The sequence below is a fragment of the Lissotriton helveticus genome, chromosome 1_2 (assembly GCF_964261635.1).
Source record: "Lissotriton helveticus chromosome 1_2, aLisHel1.1, whole genome shotgun sequence".
In the NCBI taxonomy this organism is placed as follows: Eukaryota; Metazoa; Chordata; class Amphibia; order Caudata; family Salamandridae; genus Lissotriton; species Lissotriton helveticus.
This window is the reverse complement of record NC_136058.1, coordinates 77,844,164-77,866,334: the sequence shown is the minus strand read 5'-3', so window position 1 is coordinate 77,866,334 and position 22,171 is coordinate 77,844,164. Positions and strand designations below refer to the sequence as shown.

At 46.8% G+C, this 22,171-nt stretch overlaps 1 protein-coding gene across 2 annotated transcripts in view; it reads right to left on the bottom strand.

The window, feature by feature from the left end:
* The window catches only part of SERBP1 (SERPINE1 mRNA binding protein 1), a 204,204-nt gene that overhangs the window by 25,470 nt on the left and 156,563 nt on the right, over positions 1 to 22,171 (bottom strand). For both annotated transcript variants that reach the window (XM_078668857.1, XM_078668859.1), the window contains exon 8: positions 9,441 to 9,554. In XM_078668857.1, coding sequence (XP_078524983.1) covers positions 9,441 to 9,554 — 114 coding nt within the window. The remainder of the gene's footprint in view (positions 1 to 9,440; positions 9,555 to 22,171) is intronic.

Here is a 22,171-nt window from a genome sequence, read left to right as displayed (position 1 = left end):
TATTGTCATCAGGAGGTGAAGGTTTTGAGGGATACGATTCAGGGTCGGTATCATTATCTGACCCTACATTATACTCTTCCCATGGGTCTGCCTCCTCTGGGATTGTGTCCTCATCATCCCCAGGATGTTCCCCCTCCCCTATACGACCTACCGTATCACAGGCAGGTGAAGGAGTCACCCGTTTCCGTCGACCCAGGACACCACTTTACGTGCACTGCCGGGCCGTTTTTCAGGCCCCCTATTCCCCGGGATTGAAGCTGGGCCTTATCATGACATTTCCGGTGTTCGTCTCACCTCATCCAAATGATGGCTCAATTTTGCTGTCTTGAGGTCATCTTTCACTGTCGGCCCCGGGGTTACCAACTGCTCTGCATCAGTGCTTGCTATTCGTTTTGAGATACTTGGAATTTATTTCATGGTATTGCTTTTATTCCTGGTTCCCTCGTACATTTGGATCCCTTGTGGACCTATTCTAATATGCGCTATTCATGACCGATGAAACCCTGGGATTGTGAACCACATATTTAAAGGGGCTTCGTTATTGTTGGGTATTTAGAATACCCACCCACAGCTTTGCTGCTACTAGGACCGCTTGTCAGGACCGTGTCACAGACATTATCTATTCTGCTTGTCTGTACAATATTTGAAGTGCGCCCTGATGAAGGAAGCCTTTATTGGCACTTGTCCGAAACGCGCGTCGGCGCTTTTCTTGTCCTTGTGTGTAGTGATATGGATGTGAATGTCTGAGTATGAATTTGACTGTATAAAAGGTATGTTTGGATGTATGAGTGGATTTAATTTATTGTCCGGTTTGAAGTGTTTTTGCGTGTCCTAGTTTTTAGACTAATTTTGTATGTTTCTGATTATGTATATTTTTTCCAAATGTTATGTATTGTTCAAATGGAATCACTTTTTTTACTATCCAAAAAAAATCGTATTGATTGTCAAAATGAAAATTAAAAACTTTTTTTGAATATATTTACTCTTTGTGAATTGGTGGGTATTCTGTTATTATTTATTAAACTTTGATTTGTTCTATTTGGGAAACACCCCTTTCATGTTGTTCTCTCATGTCTGCTGAACCAGTCAGCTTCCACGTTGTCCTTCCTGGCAGGTGAATCGGCAGTAGATGTATTTTTATGGGGATGGCCAATTTCCATATTTCCTGCGCTAGTTCTGACAGCGGGGCCGATTGTGTTCCTCCCTGCTTGTTTATGTAGAACATCGCTGTTGTGTTGTCTGTCTGGGACAACACTGTTTGGTTGTACAGCTTCGTCTGGAATGCCTTTAGTGCGAGGAACACGGTCTTTAGTTCCAGGTAATTGATGTGTTTGACTGCATCCGCTGGTGTCCACAGACCCCTCCCTGAGTTTTTTCATGTGTGCTCCCCATCCCTTCTGGGATGCGTCTGTGGTTATGGTCAGTTTGTGCTGGTGGTGTTAGAGCAGAGCTTTCCAAAGTGTGTGGCGCGACACGTTACTGTGTCGCCTCCCATCTGTGGGTGTGTCGCGCAACGATGACCTCTGCAGCCAGATTAGGGTGAATGCTCTTGCATTCAGTGATGCAGTACGGCGTAGGCAGAGGAAGAAGAAGCAGGAAGCATTAGGTGAGCGCGAGCCCTTGTTCCCTTTGCGATGGGGACCTCTGCTCCCCAGGTAAATGTTTGAAATTTTCAAACTTTGTTTAGGCTCCTCAGTTGAAATAGAACCCGTTTCAGATGCTCAAGCCGAGCGCGAGGCCTCGTTTCCTTTGCTACAGTGACCTCTGCTCCTCAGGTTAATTTTGTAAAAGTTTAATCTCAGTTTAGGCCCCTCAAGTGTGCTTGTTTCAGAGCTGGGCTCCAGTTTCCTGCAAATGTTCACAAGAGGGCGGCAAAGGTCATGTAAATCGCTCCAATACCTTCCTAATGGATAATGCTTGTCCTTTGGTACAGAACAATTAACAAATGTGTGTCCTTTTATACATTAGGCAGCATTACGATTAATTCAGACTTACTTATTACTTTCTGCTTCTCTTCAAACCCCATTTCCAGACAACTGTGTTCATATCTGGGATGCTGCAAAATGTTGCTCATAACATGGCTCTACAAGTCAGACTTAGAAAAGAAAGCAGACATGCTTAATGGTCCCCATATTTGGCAAGCACAAATGAGTTGTGATGGAAGGGATCTATGTTAACCTCATTTGCAGCCGTCTTTTTAGAAAGTGAAATACAGAGATTGATTTACGTAAACGTTTAATAGTCATTATTATATTTATGTGAGCAAGCTCACTTCCACTCAAAAGATTATTTTTTAGTTTAATCTCCAACATATACTTTGAACTTTTATGAATTTTAATCAGATGTAAAACTCCATATATAATGAAAGTTCATCTAAAGTTATGGAAATCATTGCTAGATTCAGTTTTTTACTGCTGTAAGTCATACTTGTCAATAGACTGGATACACAGATATATTCATAGACGAGGCACTGGTATATTAGAAGAGTTTCCTTTAATTACTTGAATATTCTGTTTGATTTTGTTCTCTATGTACGCTATGGCGCAGAAAGCTCAACATCTTTCTGAAGAATTATTTATGCATCACAATGACAAAATGTAACCATATTCTGCTTACTTGAACGTGTGAGGTTATGATTCACCTTGACTGTTTAGTTTGTGTGGCTTGCTGAATCAGGGCAGTCTGTTCAAGAAGTTACAGATCTTCACTCCAGAGGTGGTTGATGAAAAATGATGTGGAAATGGTTGAAAGCATATGATATGGTAGCTTTTAATTTTACACCAGTAGCCATATTGTTAATTATTCCCACAAACCGCCTGCATAAGAGGCAGCAGTTTCTCTCAGGTCTTTGTTTAGTAACGCTGAATATGCTTCTCTCACTCCCTCAAGATTGTAGCAGCCATTTCATTCCAAATGTGACTTTCCGTAAGTTTCATCACTTCCTGTTCAGTACCTCTGATTATTTTGTGACATATTAGAGAGCTACTAAGCTGCCCGACTGCATTCTGCTCCTTCCATATCTTTGAAAGCAGTTTGTGATGTATCCAATCTACTTTTCTAGCCTGGTCGCTCCATGGCTAATAGTCCAGCCAATCACTCATACTACTGCATTGTATTGACTAATTCGGTTGTTGACTGGTCTAGTCTAGCTTTCATGTGGTCCACGTACTTTACTGTGACTCTGTTCCACCTGACACAGGGACGCCAGGGTGTTGTGCATCTTCTCGTCATTTTTTGCACAGACATATGCCATGGTGACAACTGACAGAATATCCAGAATGTTGCTGTATAAATACGTTGCTTAACATTTGAAAATGCCTTTAAAATAGAATGTTACAAAGCTTTGGGGATTTGTCATATTAATATAGTTTTTTTTGTTTGTTCTTAGCTTCATAATATTCATCAGGGGCCAGACAGGATCCCGAAACTTTTCTTAACAAGGCTCCTGTGTGCCTCTATGTTGCATGGTGCGGCTTATAGTTAGAACAGATTCACAATTGCTTGAATAACCTTCCTGCTTTCTCAAATTTGCTTGAAAATGCACCATTTGCCCACTATCTTTTCAAAATGTTCTTGGGGGGAGGGGGGGTGACCGTAAAGTGGTTTGGGCCGGATCGCTCGCATGACCGTGTCACTAGGTGGAGATGGTCTAAAAGGTGTCACAAACATGAAGTTTGGAAAGCTGTGTGTTAGAGGCTTCCCTTTTGTTATGTTTCCCTTGTACCACCATGATATCTCCTCGTGCACTGCGTGTGTTACAACCACTAGGTCTTCCCAACAACCTGTAGCTTGTGACCATTGGTCCTGTAGCCACTCCTGGAGTGGTCTCAGGTGGAGTCGTACATTCAGCACTATCTGTATGCATGAGGCCATCATGCCCATCATCTTGCTCGCTGTCCTCACTGTCAGAGGACTCCCCCTTCTGGTAGAGGCGCGCCTCCTTCACCAGTGCCAGCGTTTTCTTCTCGCTGGGGAACACCTTCTCCTGCACGGTGTTGATCTGCGCACCCAGGAAATGTTTTACTTGTTCTGGGTTCATTGAGGATTTTCCCCAGTGGATGGAGAAACCCAGGGCCATCAGTGTATCGGTCACTCCCTGTGCGTGCAGTTTGCATGTCTTGTATGATCTTGCCTTTACTAGCCAGTCGTCCAGGTAAGGGTATATGTGGATCCCTTCCCTCCTTAAGTGTGCTGCGACTGCTGCAAGGCACTTTGTAAATACCCTTGGTGCTGATTTCATTCCGAATGCCAGTGCTGTGAATTGATAGTGATCTGTGTTGATGACAAATCTTAGCAGATGTTTGTGCCGCCTGTTCATTGGGATGTGCAGGTAGGCATCTTTGAGGTCTATGGTGACCATGAAGTCCCCGCCTTGTACCTGTGGAAGGACCTCTTGCAGGGACTTCATTTTGAATTTTGGGGTTTTTATGTACTTGTTGAGGAACCTTAGGTCCAGGATGGGTCTCATGGTTTCGTCTACCTTTGGTACCAGGAAGTACGTGGAGTACACCCCCTTGTTCCTCTCTATGGGAAGTACAGGCTTGATAGCCTCCTTCAACAGGAGTTATTGTGCTTCCCTTTGAAGTAGCTCTAGTTCCTTCTTTGCTAGTGCTCTTCTTTTTGGTTGTCTGTTTGGTGGCGTTTTTTCCAACTCTATGCAGTATCCGTACTGTATGGTGTTGAGAATCCATCTGTCTGTAGTTATTTTCTTCCACTCCTGAAAGAAACGGTTCAGTCTTCCTCCCACCGGTGTTATGTGCTCTTGCATGTTTAGTCAGAGCCCCTCCTCTTTGCTGTATCTGTGCTCCACCGCTGGAGTTTTTGAAAGGGTGTGCACTAGTAGTGTGGCAGAGTCACTTGGAGGTGGCTTGTTGTCCACCTCTTCGGTTGTTTCCCCGGCCATTCCCCTTCCTGCAAAAGGACTGGCCCCTCTGTTGGTATTGCCAGTGTTGTTTTTGCTGGCTCTGTTGCGTCTGAGTGTCGCCCTGGTGTGACTGGTGGAAAGTCTGGTGCAACATTCCCGGCTGGTTTCCCCCTCTCGCGTTTGGTCTCCGTGACAGGGTTCCTCTTTGTTCCTCAGAATTGCAAGGCCCCCATGGATATTGCGGTGTCGTTTTCCTTTTTCAGCTGGGTGAGCTTTCCGTCCACTGGTGCTCCGAACAGTGTTTTGCTGTTGAACGGGGTGTTCAGGATATTGTGTTGCACCGCCGGTTTAAAGCCTCATATTCCGAGCCAGGCTTCTCGCCTTTCCATGATGCCCAGCATCACAAGTCTGCTGGCTGTGTCTGCACCGTCCAGTGCTGTTTTTAAGGCAAGAATTTGCCACGTTCTTCCCCTCCTCTACCAAGTGCGTAGCTCTTTGCTGGTATTCTTGTGGGAGGTGTTTGACTAACTGGCCCAGGTCGTCCAGGATCTGGTGTTGGTGTCTGTTCAGCAGAGCGTTGGAATTGGCCATGCGCAAGTGCGTTGCGGCATTCCTCTCGATCTTTCTCCCAGTCAGGTCCATCCTTCTGCTCTCCTGGTCTGGAGGTGGTCCTGACGTTGTCGGGACATTGGCTCTTTTCCTTGCTGTTGCTGCAATGATGGAGTCTGCAGTGGCAGTTCCCTGGATGTAGGGTGGGTCCTTGGGGGAGTGCTTGTACTTCTTCTCCGTCCTGGGTGTGACGGGTTTACAAGTCTCAGGCTCTTTGAAGGCCTCTCTCCCTTGCCCTTTAAAGCGTTCGGGCATTGGCAGGTACTGGCTCCTAGTTTGTATTGGGAGCAGTGTTTCCACCTCTAGTTTTACTTTGAACGCTGCCGCTGCGTTCTTGACTACTTCATTGTAAAGTCCAATGTCGTCGGGTGGCAAGGGTCTCGCCGGATATGTGTCCACTCCCTCTTCTGGACTCTCGGCTTCGAGGTCCTGCCACTCTAGGTCTTGTGTGTCTGAGTATGACGAGCCCTGAAAGGTCCTCTGGTCGTCATCTTCCTCCTCCTCGTAGTAGGGGGGGTCTCTTCTCGATATTCCAGATCTTCCTGGCTTTCCGACGGTCCTTCGACCTCAAACTCCTCTTCTTCCTCGACAAACTCGACCACCGGTGGCTTTGGCTTCGACGCAATTGTATACGCTTTCATCCTTTCGACGAAATCTCTCGCTGCAGGATGTTCTCCATCTCTGCCTCGAGTCTTCTCTTCTTTCTTTCCATCTCAGCCGCCTGTCAGTCGTCGATTGGTTGTGCCGGTGTCTTCGTCCGACTTGATGGCGCCGAGATGGGTTTCGGCGTCGAGACTGATCTTGCGTCCTTCGTCGACGTCGAAGAAGTCTTCTGCGTCGAGCGTTCCTTTTCGTGGACGTTTTGTATACCTTGGTTGGTCGCCGCCCTTCGGCGCCTGGGAGTCCTTCTGTGAGGATCTGCTAGCCCTGGGTGTTGCTGCGGATGCTGGAGCTTTTGGGGTCTTGCCCTCGTTTTTTCATGAGTCTTGGGCAGACTGTCGAGAGTCTTTTAGACCTTTTTGGGGCGTCGAGTCTCCTACCTTTTCTGGAGTCTTCGGCGACAATCCTCCTAGTTGGTCGATAGTCCCAGGTCTCAAAGGGACAGTGGTTGGCCCTTGCCCTGCATGGCGAAGTTAGCTCTTCTTTGCCTCTCTCTCGAAGGGTCTTTGGCGTGAAGGCGGAGCAGGCGTTTCAGTCCCTGCTTTCGTGGTCTATCGGCAGGCAGAGGTTGCAAACTGGGTGTTGGTCTTTCTGCGCGTACTTGTGGTGGCAGTTTCAGCATAATTTGAATGGTGTGTTTTCCATCTCTTGCGTTCAGGGGTCCCCCTGATTGCGCATTCTCTTCTGGACGTCGAAGTTCCTCGAAGATCTTCTTCCTTCATTGTCCCCTTCGATGCTGTAGTCTCACTTCGTTTTCTTAAGTCTTTTCTTCCCAAAAACTTGGTTCTTGGCTTCTCTTCTCCAAATCTCTGGAGCCCTCTTGGGAACGATCCAGACCCAACGGTGGAAAAAAAATCTGCAGATGGCGCCCAAGGGTGGGAGCTTCCGCAGGAAGCATGCAGACGTCACAGGAAGGACACCAAAAGGTGGGACGTCGACGCCCACCTGGGCTACGAAAAAAAAAAAAAAAGACTACGATTACGGACCCAACCACTAGACCGCGGAATAATGCACAGCATAGTGAATCCAGAAAGATTCACGCTGCAAAACTTGGCTATTGAAACTAGTTGCTTGTAAGAGCAGTATTTTTTTTTTCACCTCAACTGGGTGTTGCTCAACAGCTGGCACCTGCGGGATACAGGATGCCTGTCCCTGAAACCCACTTTCATTGTTGCCATGTTCAGATTATCACAACCTAGCCTTTTAGTGGCTTTCCAATTTTCCCTTTCTTTTGACCTTTGTTGAGCAGCTGTTAAGTTAACAGTGTCTACGTTACCACCTTAAACTTTGGCGCTTTGGAAAACAATTAAATCCCTCAATTGTCTGCGATGTGACGGTGGCCCTTTGGACTTCCTCCATACTACAAATTCATTACTTATGCTGCAGTGCTTGTGACAGGGTGTACTGACCACTCTTAAGTCTTCTCATGCTCCTTCATTGGGGTCATACCTCCACCTTGCCTATCCCAATTCCCTTTTCCTAATGTAGGCTTCCACAACAGATTGAAACTCTATGGTCTCCAATCTTCTACATGGTGGCCATATCCCAGAGCAACGGGTACATATGAAACAATAAGTCTGATGCTAGCAGACAACATCTGGACAAGTTTAAACTGATGGGACCTTGGACTCAGAAGTCAGCATGGATACTCCTCCAGTCTCTAGAGGAGCATATAAACATTTGAATGTGGCCAACGGCATCCTACCTTGGTTACAAGAAAAATGCAAATACTACAACTGTTGTCCATTACATGAGTCAGACACCTTGGAGGCAAACGTACAAGCGTAGGAGGAAAACACAAACAGGACAGGTGTACCATCTCTGCCATGGAACGACTGCAATGTCCCTTTCAGCTGGAAAAAAAAAACATTAACTTGACTGTCAAGTAGCAAGACTGAACTCAATTCCTATAAAACTGGCACAAAGCTCAGCTAATTACAAAAAATTGAGTGGGGAACGCTCAATAAACCGAGTTTGCAAAGGAGCCACAAGATCACCACAGCAGATGTCCAGGAGGAATCAATCATTTAGGTCAAGGAGCTGCTCCATTTCAGTCATAAATCAAGCATGGTGAGGCTTTATCATCCCAGACCACCTTGTGCCTGTTGGCTGGCTACATCCATTTTGTGGGGCTCAGTCCTGCAGACAGACAGATTTTCTAATTCCAGGTTCATTTCAACCAGCTTTCCAGTCCTCCAGAGATAATATTTCATTAGTGTTTGCCAATAAAGCTCTATTACATTCTGTACTTCAGTGTTTCTGGCTCTACAGTTCGAGGGCAGGACTATGGCATGGCTTGAATGGTTACCCCCACCCCAATCTATTTATTTTGTTTCCTAGGAACCTTTCACAGTTGGTTTCTATTGATAAGCATCCTTTGGAGTGCCAAAGTGCTAGATGAGTTCAAATCAGAGTTGATCCAGTGGCTCTCCAAAACAAGATGCGTTGAAACTAGATAAAAAAAACCTTTGCATCGATGCTGCAGGGAGGCAGTTCTTTTGATCGTTGCAGCTTGTAACCTAGAGATCATCAGTGTTGACGAATTGCTGCTCCCTGGCACATCTGCATGATAGTATTGGTCTGTTTTGAGAGTCCTTCATGGCAGTGGTTCTTCAAGAAAATTCAGGGCTTCTAGAATTCCTTTAATTATGAGCACAGCAACATAAGTGCAGAAACTCAATTCTGAATTTAGCAGAGCATCAGACAAGGCATAGCTGCATCTCCATGTCACAGGAAATTTGTTAGAAAATACTTCACCCTTTCCACCCTCTTGAGCCTAGAAACGAGTTTATAAAAATAAAGTAAGAAAAATTCTAGCAATACAGTACAACAAAGACTAAGGTCAAGTCTTTGAGCGCATCGAAAACTTGCAGTACAGTCTTCACAAAACGAAGATCAAAGTCCAACTTCATTTTACTTTGACCCGAGCAGACCTGCAGCAAGCACAGCAGCAGATATTTAGACGTAAACAATCAGTATTTCGCTGCTCGGTACAGTAATAGTAGAAAACCCTGGCAAACATTAAAAATAAGGATTTTTATGTGGAGGCCAGAACTCTTTGTGAAAGGCATTTCATCCTTTTTGAAGCTTTACATTTTTGCATTGTTACATTGTTCAAAACATTGGAGAGTGTCTCAAGTACAAGCCTGCACTCAATTGGCTCTTGTGTGAGGGTCCCATTGCCAAATACATTAGCTTTGAATACATTTGCGGCTGCCTGACAATCACAGCATATGTATCTGGGGAGGGATACGGACCAAGTAAGGCTACACTCAAAATACAATTTAATACACTAATGACTACTTACAACATCAAAAGAACGAGGCATTCCTCCAGGCATTGCAGATCTAGCATCAAGGGCTGGGAAAGGTTTCTCTGACCCAGGATGGAATGGAGCAGCTCCTGGTTCACTGGGTGAAATCTAGAAAGAAATTCATATTTAGTCGATGATTCAACTTGCTTCCAACAGGGGTCAAAAACCTAGGTACTGACAAATGAATTAACTGTTACAACCCCAAAACCTTCCAATTTTTTGTACCGTAAGATTACTTTATACAATACCAGCTGAGGAAGATAATGGGCTTAAAGTAAACAGACATAAAAGTATAGCTGAAGTACAAAAAAGCATTAGAAATTCAACAGGTCTTGCATTTGCTTGAGTTAGTGACTGGAGTGAATGACAATGTCTTTTACCCATGTGTTACGGAGTGCAGTGAAATTATGGGGGTTGGATTGGAATGATTAGTTGTGGAATTGTGTGGAGGGATTTGTGTTGTGGAAAAAGGTGGCATGGTGTGCATGGAATCATGTTGATAGTAATTATGTTGTATTTAGTGTATTGGAATTATGTGGAGTGGGCTTGTGTGCTGTGGAGTGTAAGGATTAGTTACTTACCCGTAATCCTAGTTCTCTTCCAGGGGTATCCTCATCAAAGTCATAAGCACTAGAATATTTCCGCCCATGCGCGGGACCCTGGAAACACAATCGTGCATGTGCCCCACATATATGTATCACCACACACACACTAAGCAACTGCAGCCTTATACACACCAGAGCTGAATAATGCTGTAAGGACTCCCCATTATATCATAAAAGCATACATTAGAAACGGGGAAAACAGCAAAACATGTTTTGAATCTGTTTTAATGCTTAGCAGTCAGAAGAAAACTCATAGGACTGAAAGCATACACAGCTCCCAGGCTGCATTGCAGAAACAGTCTAAAAAGACCGAAAATCTAACTCATATCAACATAGAGATAAACTGGCACCGTGACCCCAAGCTTCCCATCATGCCTCAGGGGTGACAGTTAAGTCAGTTCTTTGCTGTGACTCAAAATGCCATGACACAAAGAGTTGACATTACCTCATTAAAAACACAATGATCCTTTGCCCGGGGAGGCGGGAGGGTTGCTTATGACTTTGATGAGGATCCCCTTGGAAGAGAACTAGGATTACAGGTAACTAATCCTTCTCTTCCAGGGGATCCTCACCAATAGTTATATGCACTAGAATAGCGAGCCTCACCTCATCCACCAATGGGCAAAGGAAACATAATGGTAAATTAACCAATCAGCTCAGATAACTAAGCCTGGATAGATTACTATCCAAATAGATTCCTCAAGGAAGCCTGGCCCACTTGAGTATCAGCCCTGGAATCGGATTCTAGACAATAATGCCTTGTGAAATTGTGAACCGATCTCCAGGTTGCAGCCTTGCAAATTTCTGACATTGGAACATCATGCAAAACGCTACTGTGGCCGGTTTTTCCCTTGTGGAGTGTGCTTTAGGAGACCACAACAAGGGTTTATGCGCCAACTGGTAAGCCAATTTTATACAGGACACTATCCATCTTGAAATGTATCTCTTGGAGGCTGGGAAACCTGTTCTCATGGCACCATAATTTAGAAATAATTTCATATTTCCTTATGCCCTTGGTACCCTCCAGATAAAACTTAAGCACTCTTTTGAGGTCCAAGGAATGTAACTACCTCTCCGCAGGAGTCGCGGGGTTTGGAAAAAAGGAGCGTAGGGAGATTGACTGATTAATATGGAAATCAGATATAACCTTTGTCTAAAAAGCAGGGTGAGTCCTTCACACTACCCTGTTGTGGTGAAACACAGTATAAGGTTCTTTTGCACACAGCGCTTGGATCTCACTTACTCTGCGCGCTGATGTTATCGCTACCAGAAAAGCGGCCTTCCACGTCAAGTGCTGCAAAGAGGCCTTATGAACGGATTCAAAAGGGGGACCCATTAATCTAGACAGCAGCAAATTAAACTCCCAGGGAGGAGAAGGGTTATGAACCGGGGGATACACTTTCTTCAACCCCCTGTAAGAAATCCTTAACCACCTGCATTTGGAAAAAGGAAGGTTGGTTGACTTGCTGTATGCCGTAATGGCTGACAAATGAACCCTGATTAAGGCATATTTCAAACCCGCTTTAGCTAAATATAGAAGGTAAGGAAGAATGACATCTTCCTGCCCCTTCATAGGGTCAAAAGGATTTTCAACACACCATAGGTAGAACCTCTTCCATTTAAAAGCGTATGACGCTCTTGTGGAGGGCCTCTTAGCCTCCTTCAGAATATGCATGAAGTCCTGCGGCAGATTCAAGTGTCCATATTGTAGGACCTCAGGAGCCATGCTGCCAAGTTCAGGGAGGGAAGGCTGGGATGCAGAATCCTCCCGTCCATCTTGGTCAGCAGGTCCAATCTGTACAGCAACCTCCTGTAGGGAGAGTACCGATAACTGAAGAAGGTCCAGGTACCACCACTGCCGTGGCCAGTCTGGAGCCATCCGAATCCTCTTCATATTGGATCTGATGAGCTTGGACACCACCTTCGGGATCAGAGGTAGAGGAGGAAAGGTGCAAGCAAATGTCTGACCAATCCATCAAAAGCGCATTCCCCTTAGTCCCTGGACGGTGGAATCTGGATGCGAAGGAGTGGCATTTTTTGTTTTTGTCTGCAAACAAATCTATTGATGGACGACCCCACTGTTGGAAAATATCTTCCACCACCTCGTCGTGCAGCACCCAGTCTGGCTGATCTTCGAAGTGTCGACTGAATGAGTCTGCTTTGACATTCGGCTCTCCCGGAAGGTGCACTGCCACTATGGAGGTTCCGAGCCAGAAGCCAGTGCCAGATCGCTTGAGCCTCCAGGGAGAGGGTGAGAGCACCACCCTGTTTGTTTAGATAATACATGGTGGTAGTGTTGTCTGTTTGGATCAGGACCGAGTTGAACGCGATTGAAGGCTGCTTGGGAGAGCACGATCCGATCCTCCCAGCGACCCGTTGCTTGGTCCCACTTGTCTTCTAGATCTTGTTGCAACGGTCGCATTCTCAGCCTGGCTTTGGGGATGAGAAATATGCAGGAGGCCATCGACCCTAGCAGAGATGCCACTTGTCGGGCTGCTGGGCGATCTGTCGGAAGCAGAGCCTTGCACTTCTGCTGCATTGAAAAAAGTCTCTCCTCTGAAGGAAACTCTTCCGTTGTTTGTATCCAGAGTCGATCCCAGATAGTGGATCGTCTGGGTGGGCTGTTGTACAGACTTATCCATGTTGACATGAAGACCCAGTTTGTGTAGTTGCTGTAGACAGACTTGGAAATCGCTCCTTACTTGTTGGGGAGATGGCCCTTTGAGGAGCCAATCGTCTAAGTAAGGGTAGATGAACAGACCTTTTCCGTGTAGGGCAGCCGCCACCACTGCCATGCACTTGGTAAAGGCTCGTGGGGCAGATTTCAGCCCGAAAGGTAAGACCTTGTATTGATAGTGCTGGTCTCCGACCATATACCGCAGATACTTGCGATGACGTGGAGCAATGGGTATATGGAAGTACGCATCTTAGAGGTCCACCGAACATATCTAATCTCCTGTTTGCAGATGTGGACATATTTGATGAAGGGCCAACATACGAAACTTCTCCTTCACAATGACTATTCAGCAGGCGGAGGTCCAGGATAGGTCTGAACTTGTGCTCCTGGTCTCTTTTGGGAACAAGAAAGTACCTGGAGTACACTCCCTTCCCTCGCTGCGTGGAAGGAACCTCTATGGCCTCTTTACGCAGAAGGGTTGCCACTTCCTACCGGAAGTGGCTGATAGCCAGAAACCAGTCCTGGGATGCTTGATTCCGGTCTGGACTGTTCCCCTGAGGCACAGGGTCAAGACTGATTTGCATATGGCCATGTCTGACCTGGGGTGGCTTGGTGAGCAAAATAACAATGGATTAAACCCAGATTTTGGCTGGGGGTGAATGTTTTGCCATTGTGCAACATTCCGTCCATCATCTTGTGTGTTTTGCACTTCCTGCCGGAGTTGGTGAGGACGAGATCTTTTTGGAGGAATGTCCTTTGGAAGTACACGAAAACTTAGTGCATATCCATTGCGCAGTATATTGAGCACCCAACGATCTTTAGTGATGCTGCACCACTCTGCCAGATAATGTGAAGCACTTCCTCCCACTGGAGTGGGCAACAGCGCCAGAGGAAGCTCCTGCTCATTGCTTCCCTGCCGATCTGGCCGTGGTAGAGGACTGCTGCTGGTGACCACTACCTCAGTTTGATTTACGGCCCTAATACTGCGACTTGCCTTGTTTTTTTTCCTTGGGACCATTGAGGGATTTGAACCCTCTGCGTTGGTTGGGCCTGTATCGACGCTTGAACTCCTTCTCCAAGCCAACGTCTTTGAGGGTATCGAGTTCCGCCTTCATCCTGCTCATCTCATCTGTATGGGTGCCATACAGAGAGGAGCCGGAAAACGGGAGATTTAGGATTCTCTGTTGTGCATCCGGCATGAGTGCTGTCAGCCTCAACCAGGAGGATATCCTGTCGCAAACTCCATGGGCATATGAATGCGCAGATAGTGTAGTGCCGTCCACTGCCGTGCTGGTCACTTGGTTGGCAAAAAGCGACCCCTCAGCAATGATCTCTTCAAAGTCCTTTTGATCCTCTTTTTGCAGCTTCTCTCTGAAGCGGTTCAAGGAGTCCCATAAGGCCCGGTCATAGCGACCTAATAAGGCTGCAGCACTGGAGACTTTTAATGATAAAGCTGCCGAGCTACAAACTTTACGTCCAAGAGTTCTGGGACCTACATTCTGTATCGGGAGGAACCAATGAAGATGCAGTCACAGCATGCGTTTTCCTCGCTGCCACAATGATTACTGAGTCCGCAGGCGGATCGGTCTTCAAGAAGACAGCGTCTGTGGAGGCCGGCTTGTATTTTTTCTGACTTCGAGCCGGTGCGGCCTTGATCGTAGCTGGCGTCAGGAAAATGTCCACTGGTTCCAGAAGCCCAGGAACCAGGGGAAGTAATGGACGATATGCTGCTCTCTGATGCAGTCTCAAAGATCACCGTTGCCACCACCTGAGGGGTAGACATCTCAATGTTCAGCTTCCAAACCCCTCTCTGAAGCACATCATGGTAGGGTGTGGATGTCATCTATCGGAGACACTCTCGATAGAGGGCTGTCCGATAGGGATGGGGAATAATTCCTCTTCGATGATAGAGCGGAAGACGACCATGACGGTGTCCTTCTCCTTCAGCGATGGGAACTGTGTCTTCGTTCCCGTGACCTGCTTGTGCTCCTCACGTCTGGGAGAACGTGATCTGTCCACTTCCTGCACCAATCTTTGTAAAGGTGACCTATGGAGGGGACTGGCGTATTCTTGCATCCGCCGTGTTGCTCCTGAATCCCTATTCCAAAGATGCAGGGGGAGGAGCCATCTTGGAGACAAGTGGACAGCAGGGGAAGCCTCCTTGTGCTGTGATGGAGACCTATGAGTAGGTCTGCTGGAACGCCTTTCTGGAGAGGCAGATCTCGTTGAAGGATGTCTGGAGGAATAAGAGGAAGAATGGTGTGACATGGATTGTTACCAAAACCACCGATCCTTCACTAAACCCCACTGAGGTAGGCCTTGAAGTCGATCTGGACCTCCTTCTCGACGTCGATCTCCGGTCTGTTGTTGGATCCGGTCTCGACAACGCTTCTCTACCTCGAATCCCTTGCAGACGACTCCTGAACATCCCTTTGTGTCGACGCCGAAGAGCAGACGACGGCGGAGGGGTTTTGCGCCTAGACGGCGAACGTCGTCGTGCAGACAGATGAAGGGGCTCTGCTCCTAGACGCGAACGTTGCAGTGCTGACGACGGCGGAGGGCTCTTCTTCCTAGACGCCAATCGACATCGAGACTACGGTGGAGGAGTTCCAATCCTCGACGCAGATTGTCGCCGGGCTGACGGCAGAGGACTCCTGCCACTAGACGCCGATGGACTGACGACGACTGAGGGGAACCTGCCCTCTAAACCGAACGTTGTGCTGGCGGCGGAGGGTTGATACTCCGACGCCGATCGTCGCAGAGTTGACTATGGCAGAGTGTAGGAAGGTGGATATCTGACTATGGTTGCCCCCAACTTTTTGCCTGGTGTTTTGCTGGTTTTTGACTTAGTTGGCCTGGGATCCTGCTATTCAGGACCCCAGGCTTCCTGCTCTCTCTGTTAAAATGGATTCCATGTACCTTAGGTGCATATCTAATTGGATACTGGGTCACCTTATCAGTCCCTGTACAGTGTACCTTAGGTACCCAGGGAATAGGTGCACTCAGGGCCTACCAGGGGCTGAAGCATGTATTATGCCACCCCTGGCTGGCCATCTAAATCTGACACAACTGGCTGCACGACAGCTGGGGCAAGGTGGTGTAATCACCCTTTGCTGTAGATATAGTATACCTATATCTAACCCTAAAATGGACACATATCCTCCCATCAGTCACTCCTATGGCAGGCCTTATCAATCCTGAAGGCAGAGTGCTTGGAATTATGTGAGATGGTGCTCTAGCATGAGCTGAGCCTGTCTACAGCTTTTGGAACCAAGTCCTGTAGCTGTTTCCATGATAACGCTATACCATATACTCTTAAGAGCATTATCCACCTCGCGGTTAAATGCCAACTCTGGTATAACATTATCAAAACATGTCGAGTAAGGTGTCATACGAATTGGAATACTACCCCCTCGCCAATTCTGGCGACGGGGGTAGCATTCCACCCTTCTAGAGGGACATATGTATGTCACGGAGAACCCCGGTTAAAGTTAACTCGAGCCTTGGCATCACAAAATGGATGCTGCCACCACAGACACAAGTCTGACCTCCTGCTGCTGGGAGTCCTTCCAGCGAGGATGGCCTGGACAAAGGGTTTCCTGCCTTGGGAGGTGCTAGCACCACCCCAGACAGGATTTTGTGTATTGAGGTAGGGAGGCCTGAAAGGAATGAGACATGCCTCAGGCACACAAGGTGCCCTGTGCATACACCGGTTCAAACCAGTTGCTGGGGCATCCCAGCCCCAGCTCTGGCGGGAAACCAGACAAAGGATAGGGGGTGTAACACCCCCCCCTTCCTGGTCCCACCCAGGGGAGGGACCTAGTCAGTAGTGCAGCCCCCTTTAGGAGAATAAAGGTAGGAGCTGGTCCCATTCCAAATTAGATTATCCTGAACTATTCAACAAGAAGAAACTCTGGCCTTCGACGTTCTGCTCCACAGAAGACTGAAGAATCTCCCTTGTGGACAAGGAGTGTCCACCCTGCAACTGCAGGCACCATCAAGCGTCCAGCGGCTTCACTTTGTCGTCTTCCATCGAGGATCCAGACTTCAGAGCCAGACGAGACCCGGATTCCCAGACCTCTCCGACCTCAACCTGCATCTACAGCAAAGCTGAGACCCGTGGGTGCGACGAGACACGTGGGACCGGCCATCTTGAACGAACCTGCACTTTGCTTCCAGCACGACTCCCGAGGTAAACTCGACCAAGTGCTTTGGGGACTGAGAAGCCCCAACCCTGAGCAGCCCCTGCACCGAAGATCAGCCCTCCAGCATCCACGAGATCTGCGTGGGCCCTTCTGCTTTGTTGCTGCCAGACACGTTGTCTGGTCACTTGCCGGCCTCCCAGACGACGAACCTTTGAATCTTTGCTGCTGGTCTGGTTGCTCCAGACTGGCCCTTGCTCCCTTCCAAAAGAGGGGCACCCCGGACTCTCCTAGTCCGCACCAGACGTCTTTTCCCTTCACCGCGTGGGTTGCCTTTGCCAAGGCCTGTTGAGTCCAATCCCGGATCAGACACCGCCGACAGCGAGAGCCTGCGTGGGACATCTCGTGCCTCCATCCTGGTTGTCGAAGACGCCTCCTGGTCCACGTGGCTGCAGAGTCAAGCATCCACTCTTCACCTGATCGCGACGACATCTGGTTCCTTCCTGGTTCCAGTCCAGTCACTGGCTAGTGACTGAACATTGTCCCCTCTGCTTTCAGGTCTCCAACAATCCACCCTTGGATTGCACCGGACATCTTCCTCCTGGTCGCCTGCAGCATCTTTTCTTTCAGGCTCCATTGACTTCAACGCGAGAACCCGACGCACTTTGACACCTATGCACCCGCGGCCCGTGGGTGAGGTAACAAGAGCATTTCGGTGCTCAAGGGTAGTTTAACTGTCCTAGTGTCCAGTTCCACAGTCGTTTTAGTCCTACCTAGTCAGGATTGTCCGTACTCACCTTTAACTTGAACTGTACTGTCCATAGACGTTGTTACCATCTCGCGTGTGAGTTCACACTCTGCACACGCGTTCCGTGGGCCTCCTATTACCTACCTGAAGTTAGTATAGCGTGGTCCCATCGATCCTACAGCCTCTGGACAGCTCCATTCCTTTGATCGACTTTCACATTCCACTTACTTAGTATATGGTTTGTCGTGCCCCTAGGGCACCATTGTAATTTTGTGCAACTTGTAGTGTTTTTCGTAAGAGATTGGCATGTGCTTAGCCCTCTGACCTCAAAGAGTTCAGAGGTGTTATTAATAAATATACTGTTTATTTTCATAACAACCTGTGTGGTGTCCTTTCATCTGGTATTCAAGGGGTTATATTGGGGTAAAACATCTGGCTTCACATGCCAAAAGAGTTTAGCCTAAGACTGCTTTGTCCATGCTACCATTAGGATAGCTGGTCTATAAGGTTGACTTACAACCAATCACCATAAGGGTTGTTTGGACTGATACAAGGTGATCACTAGAACTAATGAGCATCATATATCAGGCCAACTTCTCACACAGAGGGCTTCTGTTTCTAGACGCTGATCGTCGCCGGGTTGACGACGGCAGAGGATCACGATTCTTCGACGGCGAGCCCGCTGTCGATGGTCTTTTCTTGGACAAACGACCAACCGGTAGTAGATTTTTCAGCGCCGAGCCAGACGCTGAAGTAGAAGGGCGAGGGATCTTGCTTCTGGATGGAGATCTAGCCCTCTTGGAGCCCTTCCTCACCGGTAACCTGCCTCTGGAAGACTTTTCTGCCTGTCCATAAAGACTGATTCTTTCTCTGTCCTTTAAAGTCCTTTTGGACAGGGTCTGGCAATGAGGACAAGTCTTAGGGTCACAGTCCTTAGGTAAACAAAAGACACAGACATCATGAGTCTGAATTGGCCTTTTTACCACAAGGGCAGGGGTCAAAAAGAGATGACTTCAGAAGATGGAAGACGTCGAAGTAAGTCAAATAATTTCAAAAAAGTGGAGATTATTTCTGACAAATCAGAAAGTGGAGCGGTGTAACCAGGATCCTTCCTGAAGGAGATGGAAAGTACAACTGACCTGTCACCCCTGAGGCATAATGGGAAGCTGGGGGTCATGACTGCCTTAAAGGCACAGTGCCAGCATCTCTATGTTGCTATGAGTTAGCTTTTCAGTCTTTTTAGACTATGTTTCTGCAATGCAGCCTGGGAGCTGTATATGCTTTCAGTCCTATGTGAGTTTACTTCTGACTGCTAAGCATTAAAACTGATTCAAAACATGTTATGCTATTGGCTATTGTTTTTCCCTGTTTCTAATGTATGCTTTTATGATCTAATGGGGAGTCCTTACAGCATTAATCAGCCCTGGTGTGTATAAGGCTGCAGTTGCTATAGATACATATATGTGGGGCTCATATGATAGTGTTCCCGGGTTCCTGCGCATGGGTGGGAATTTTCTAGTGCTTATGACTATTGATGAGGATCCCCTGGAAGAGAATTATGTGGAATGGTATTTTGTGATGAGTGATATGCAGTGGCATTTAATTAGGTGCTGAGTTGAATTGTGTGGTTTGCTGTCAAATTATATGGTGTGGATTGCAAATGTGTGGAGTTGAATTGCGTGACATGGAACGGAGGACAGCTTTGCCTTTTTGGTGATGGAAAACAAATGTGTTGGAGGTATGCTTTAGTTCTGTGTCTTTAGGTGCTACAATAAAAGACAAGCAAATCCATATTACAGAGCTTCTATCTTTCCCAGATCCCAAGCATGGGTGTTTTTTTAGGCCAGGCTTTCTTTGCATTTTGGTAACATTGGGGGAGGAAAATGGTTCAGTGATCTAACAAACACCTCACATCTGCATTGATCTGAAGGCTAGAGTTTGAACCCTGGGAAGGCAAACTCTTCTGAGGTCAGTAAAGTGAGTCACATTAAACCATTATTTACAGAGCTTAGGAGCAGAAGTTGATAGAAAAATATTGGTATAATTACAGTAATTGTTTGAATAATAAACAAATGAGTTAATCAGACCTACAATTACAGGAATTCCAAGAAATAAAAAGAATCTGGCTTGGGTGAGCTAATCAAGCATAGACCTGGAAAACTGAACATCCCAGTTATTAATTTTTACATTTAATAATCTGCGGCGATACTTACAGGATTTTATTGCCTTTTAGAATAAACAGGAGTGTGTATAAATAACACTATCAATTGTTCTTTGGAAGTAACAGAATACAGTAGTCTGTGTAGCTTAAACGGTTTACTCACCCGTGAGGGCAAAGGGACTAGATAACAGCTTGAATACTCAACAACGTGAAATAGAAGGAAAACAAAATCGTAAAATGATACTTCGCAGTAACCTTGGGACCGCAAGAGATTTATTCATAGAGCGGTCTGTGCTATGAAGACCAAGAACAAACCGGTTTTTATAAACTTTTCCAGCGAGGAGGCAAGGTGCTGGAAGGGGAACACACTTACCGTTTTGCAAGTCCTTGCCAGAAGTAGCAGCCTTTAAGGCTGGTGATCAAATGCAGAAGGATTATGTTACTCACCTAGTAAGCTTATGTTCTGGGCATGTAGAGCTGTAGATTCACATGCTTTGCATACTCCTGCCATCTAGTGTTGGGTCTGGATGTTTGCCAGTTATTTTCTTCCCCAAAAAGTCTTTTCCAGTCACGAGGTAAAGTGACTCTTCCTTTCGGTGATAGTGCCCATGGCATCAATTCCACTGTTAGATTGTTTTCCAGCAAGAGGGTGACAATAGAGTGAGTGTAGTAGAGATGTCCATACTTTACTTGTGGATTTAGATAGCGCAGCAAATCATCCCCACAGGGATCTCTCGGCGCTTCGAGGAGGAGGTCAAACAGGGCAAGTGCTACTAATAGAGCCATGTCTTTAGAAGTTTCTTGAACATGGTGAGGTCGTTACAGGCTCTGATGTTCTGTGGTAGTTTGTTCCAGTGACTGGCTGCCAGATGGGAAAAGGCTTTACCACCCATCTTTACCTTGTGTATTCTGAGAGAGCAAAGGAAGTTGGCATTACCAGATCTTAGTTGTCGCACAGGCGGATACCAACTAATTTTGTTTCTGAAATACGCCGGGCCCCTACCTTGTAATGAGCTAAAAGCCACACAGAGCATCTTGAAGATGGCTCGCTTCTTAACCGGGACCCAGTGTAACTGATTCAGCAAGGGAGCAGAAGGCATCCGTGCCGGTTTGTTAAGGGCAAGACGGGCTGCCGTATTCTGCACCACCTGGAGCCTTGATAGAAGATCCTCCCTTGCCCCCCACCTGCAACAAATTACCGTAATCCAGCCGACTCACCAGGAGTGACTGGGTAAGGATTTTTCTAGCTGACAAGGGAACCCAGGGGAAACCCTTCCTAAGCATCCTCATGGTGCCAAAACAGGTCCCGGCCACAGTCTTGACCTGCTCCTCCATAGACAGTTTGTCGTCTATTCTTACGCCCAGATTCTTGGCCCAGCTCCTGGGGAGGGGGGGTTTCGCCCAGATCGGAGGGCCACCATTCCGGAGACCAGATGGTTTTGGCCTTCCCAAACAGTAGAATCTCTGTTTTTGAGGAGTTAAGTTGTAGGAAATTTTTCCTCATCCAACTGGCAATGCTAGATATACAGCTCCTAAATTTTAATTGAGTTGCCATAGTGTCCTCCTCAATGGGGATGATTAGTTGCGTATCATCCGCGTAAGAGATGGTCACAAAGCCATAGCCTCTGATGAAATCGGCCAGGTGGGTCATGTATGCATTGAACAGGGTAGGACTCCGGACATGCATATGTAATGGAAATAATGAGAACTGCAACAACTACTGGTGCTCGGGGAGGTGGGATGGCACATGTGAATCTACACATCTAGGTGTGGCAGTTGTTTGAAAAAGTGTCTTTAGTACTGCTTGCCCTAGATTCGCTTGCTAACCTGCTATCACATCCACAAAATAGTGTTTGGCAAATGTGTGGCGCTCGGATCATGTAGCTACTCTACAGATGTCAGCTATAGGAATATTACCTAGAAAGGCCATAGATGCTTCTATTTTTCGAGTGGAATGCGCTCTATGAGGTAAAGGTAACATTTTTAGCTTTAGCATTGCAAGTTTGAATGCATTTAACAATCCATCTTGAAATACCAGATTGCCTTTGTGGGGTGTAGCAAATGCAACAAACCGTTGCTTTGGAAAAAAAAAAAGTGTTCTTTCAACATAGTATAATAATGCTCTTTTGACATCAAGTGTGTGAAGAGCTCTTTCTGCTACTGAATCAGGTTGAGGAAAGAACTGATCGGTTAATATGAAAAGCAGAAACCACTTTTGGAAGGAATTTTAGGTTGGTGCGAAGAACTACTCCATCTTTATAAAGCTTAAAGAAGGGTCCGTCTAAGGTTAATGCCTGTTGCTCACCAATTTTCCTTAATGAAGTGAGCAATGAGGAAGGCAACCTTCCATGAAAGAAACTGTAATGGACAATTGTGTAATGGCTCAAAAGGT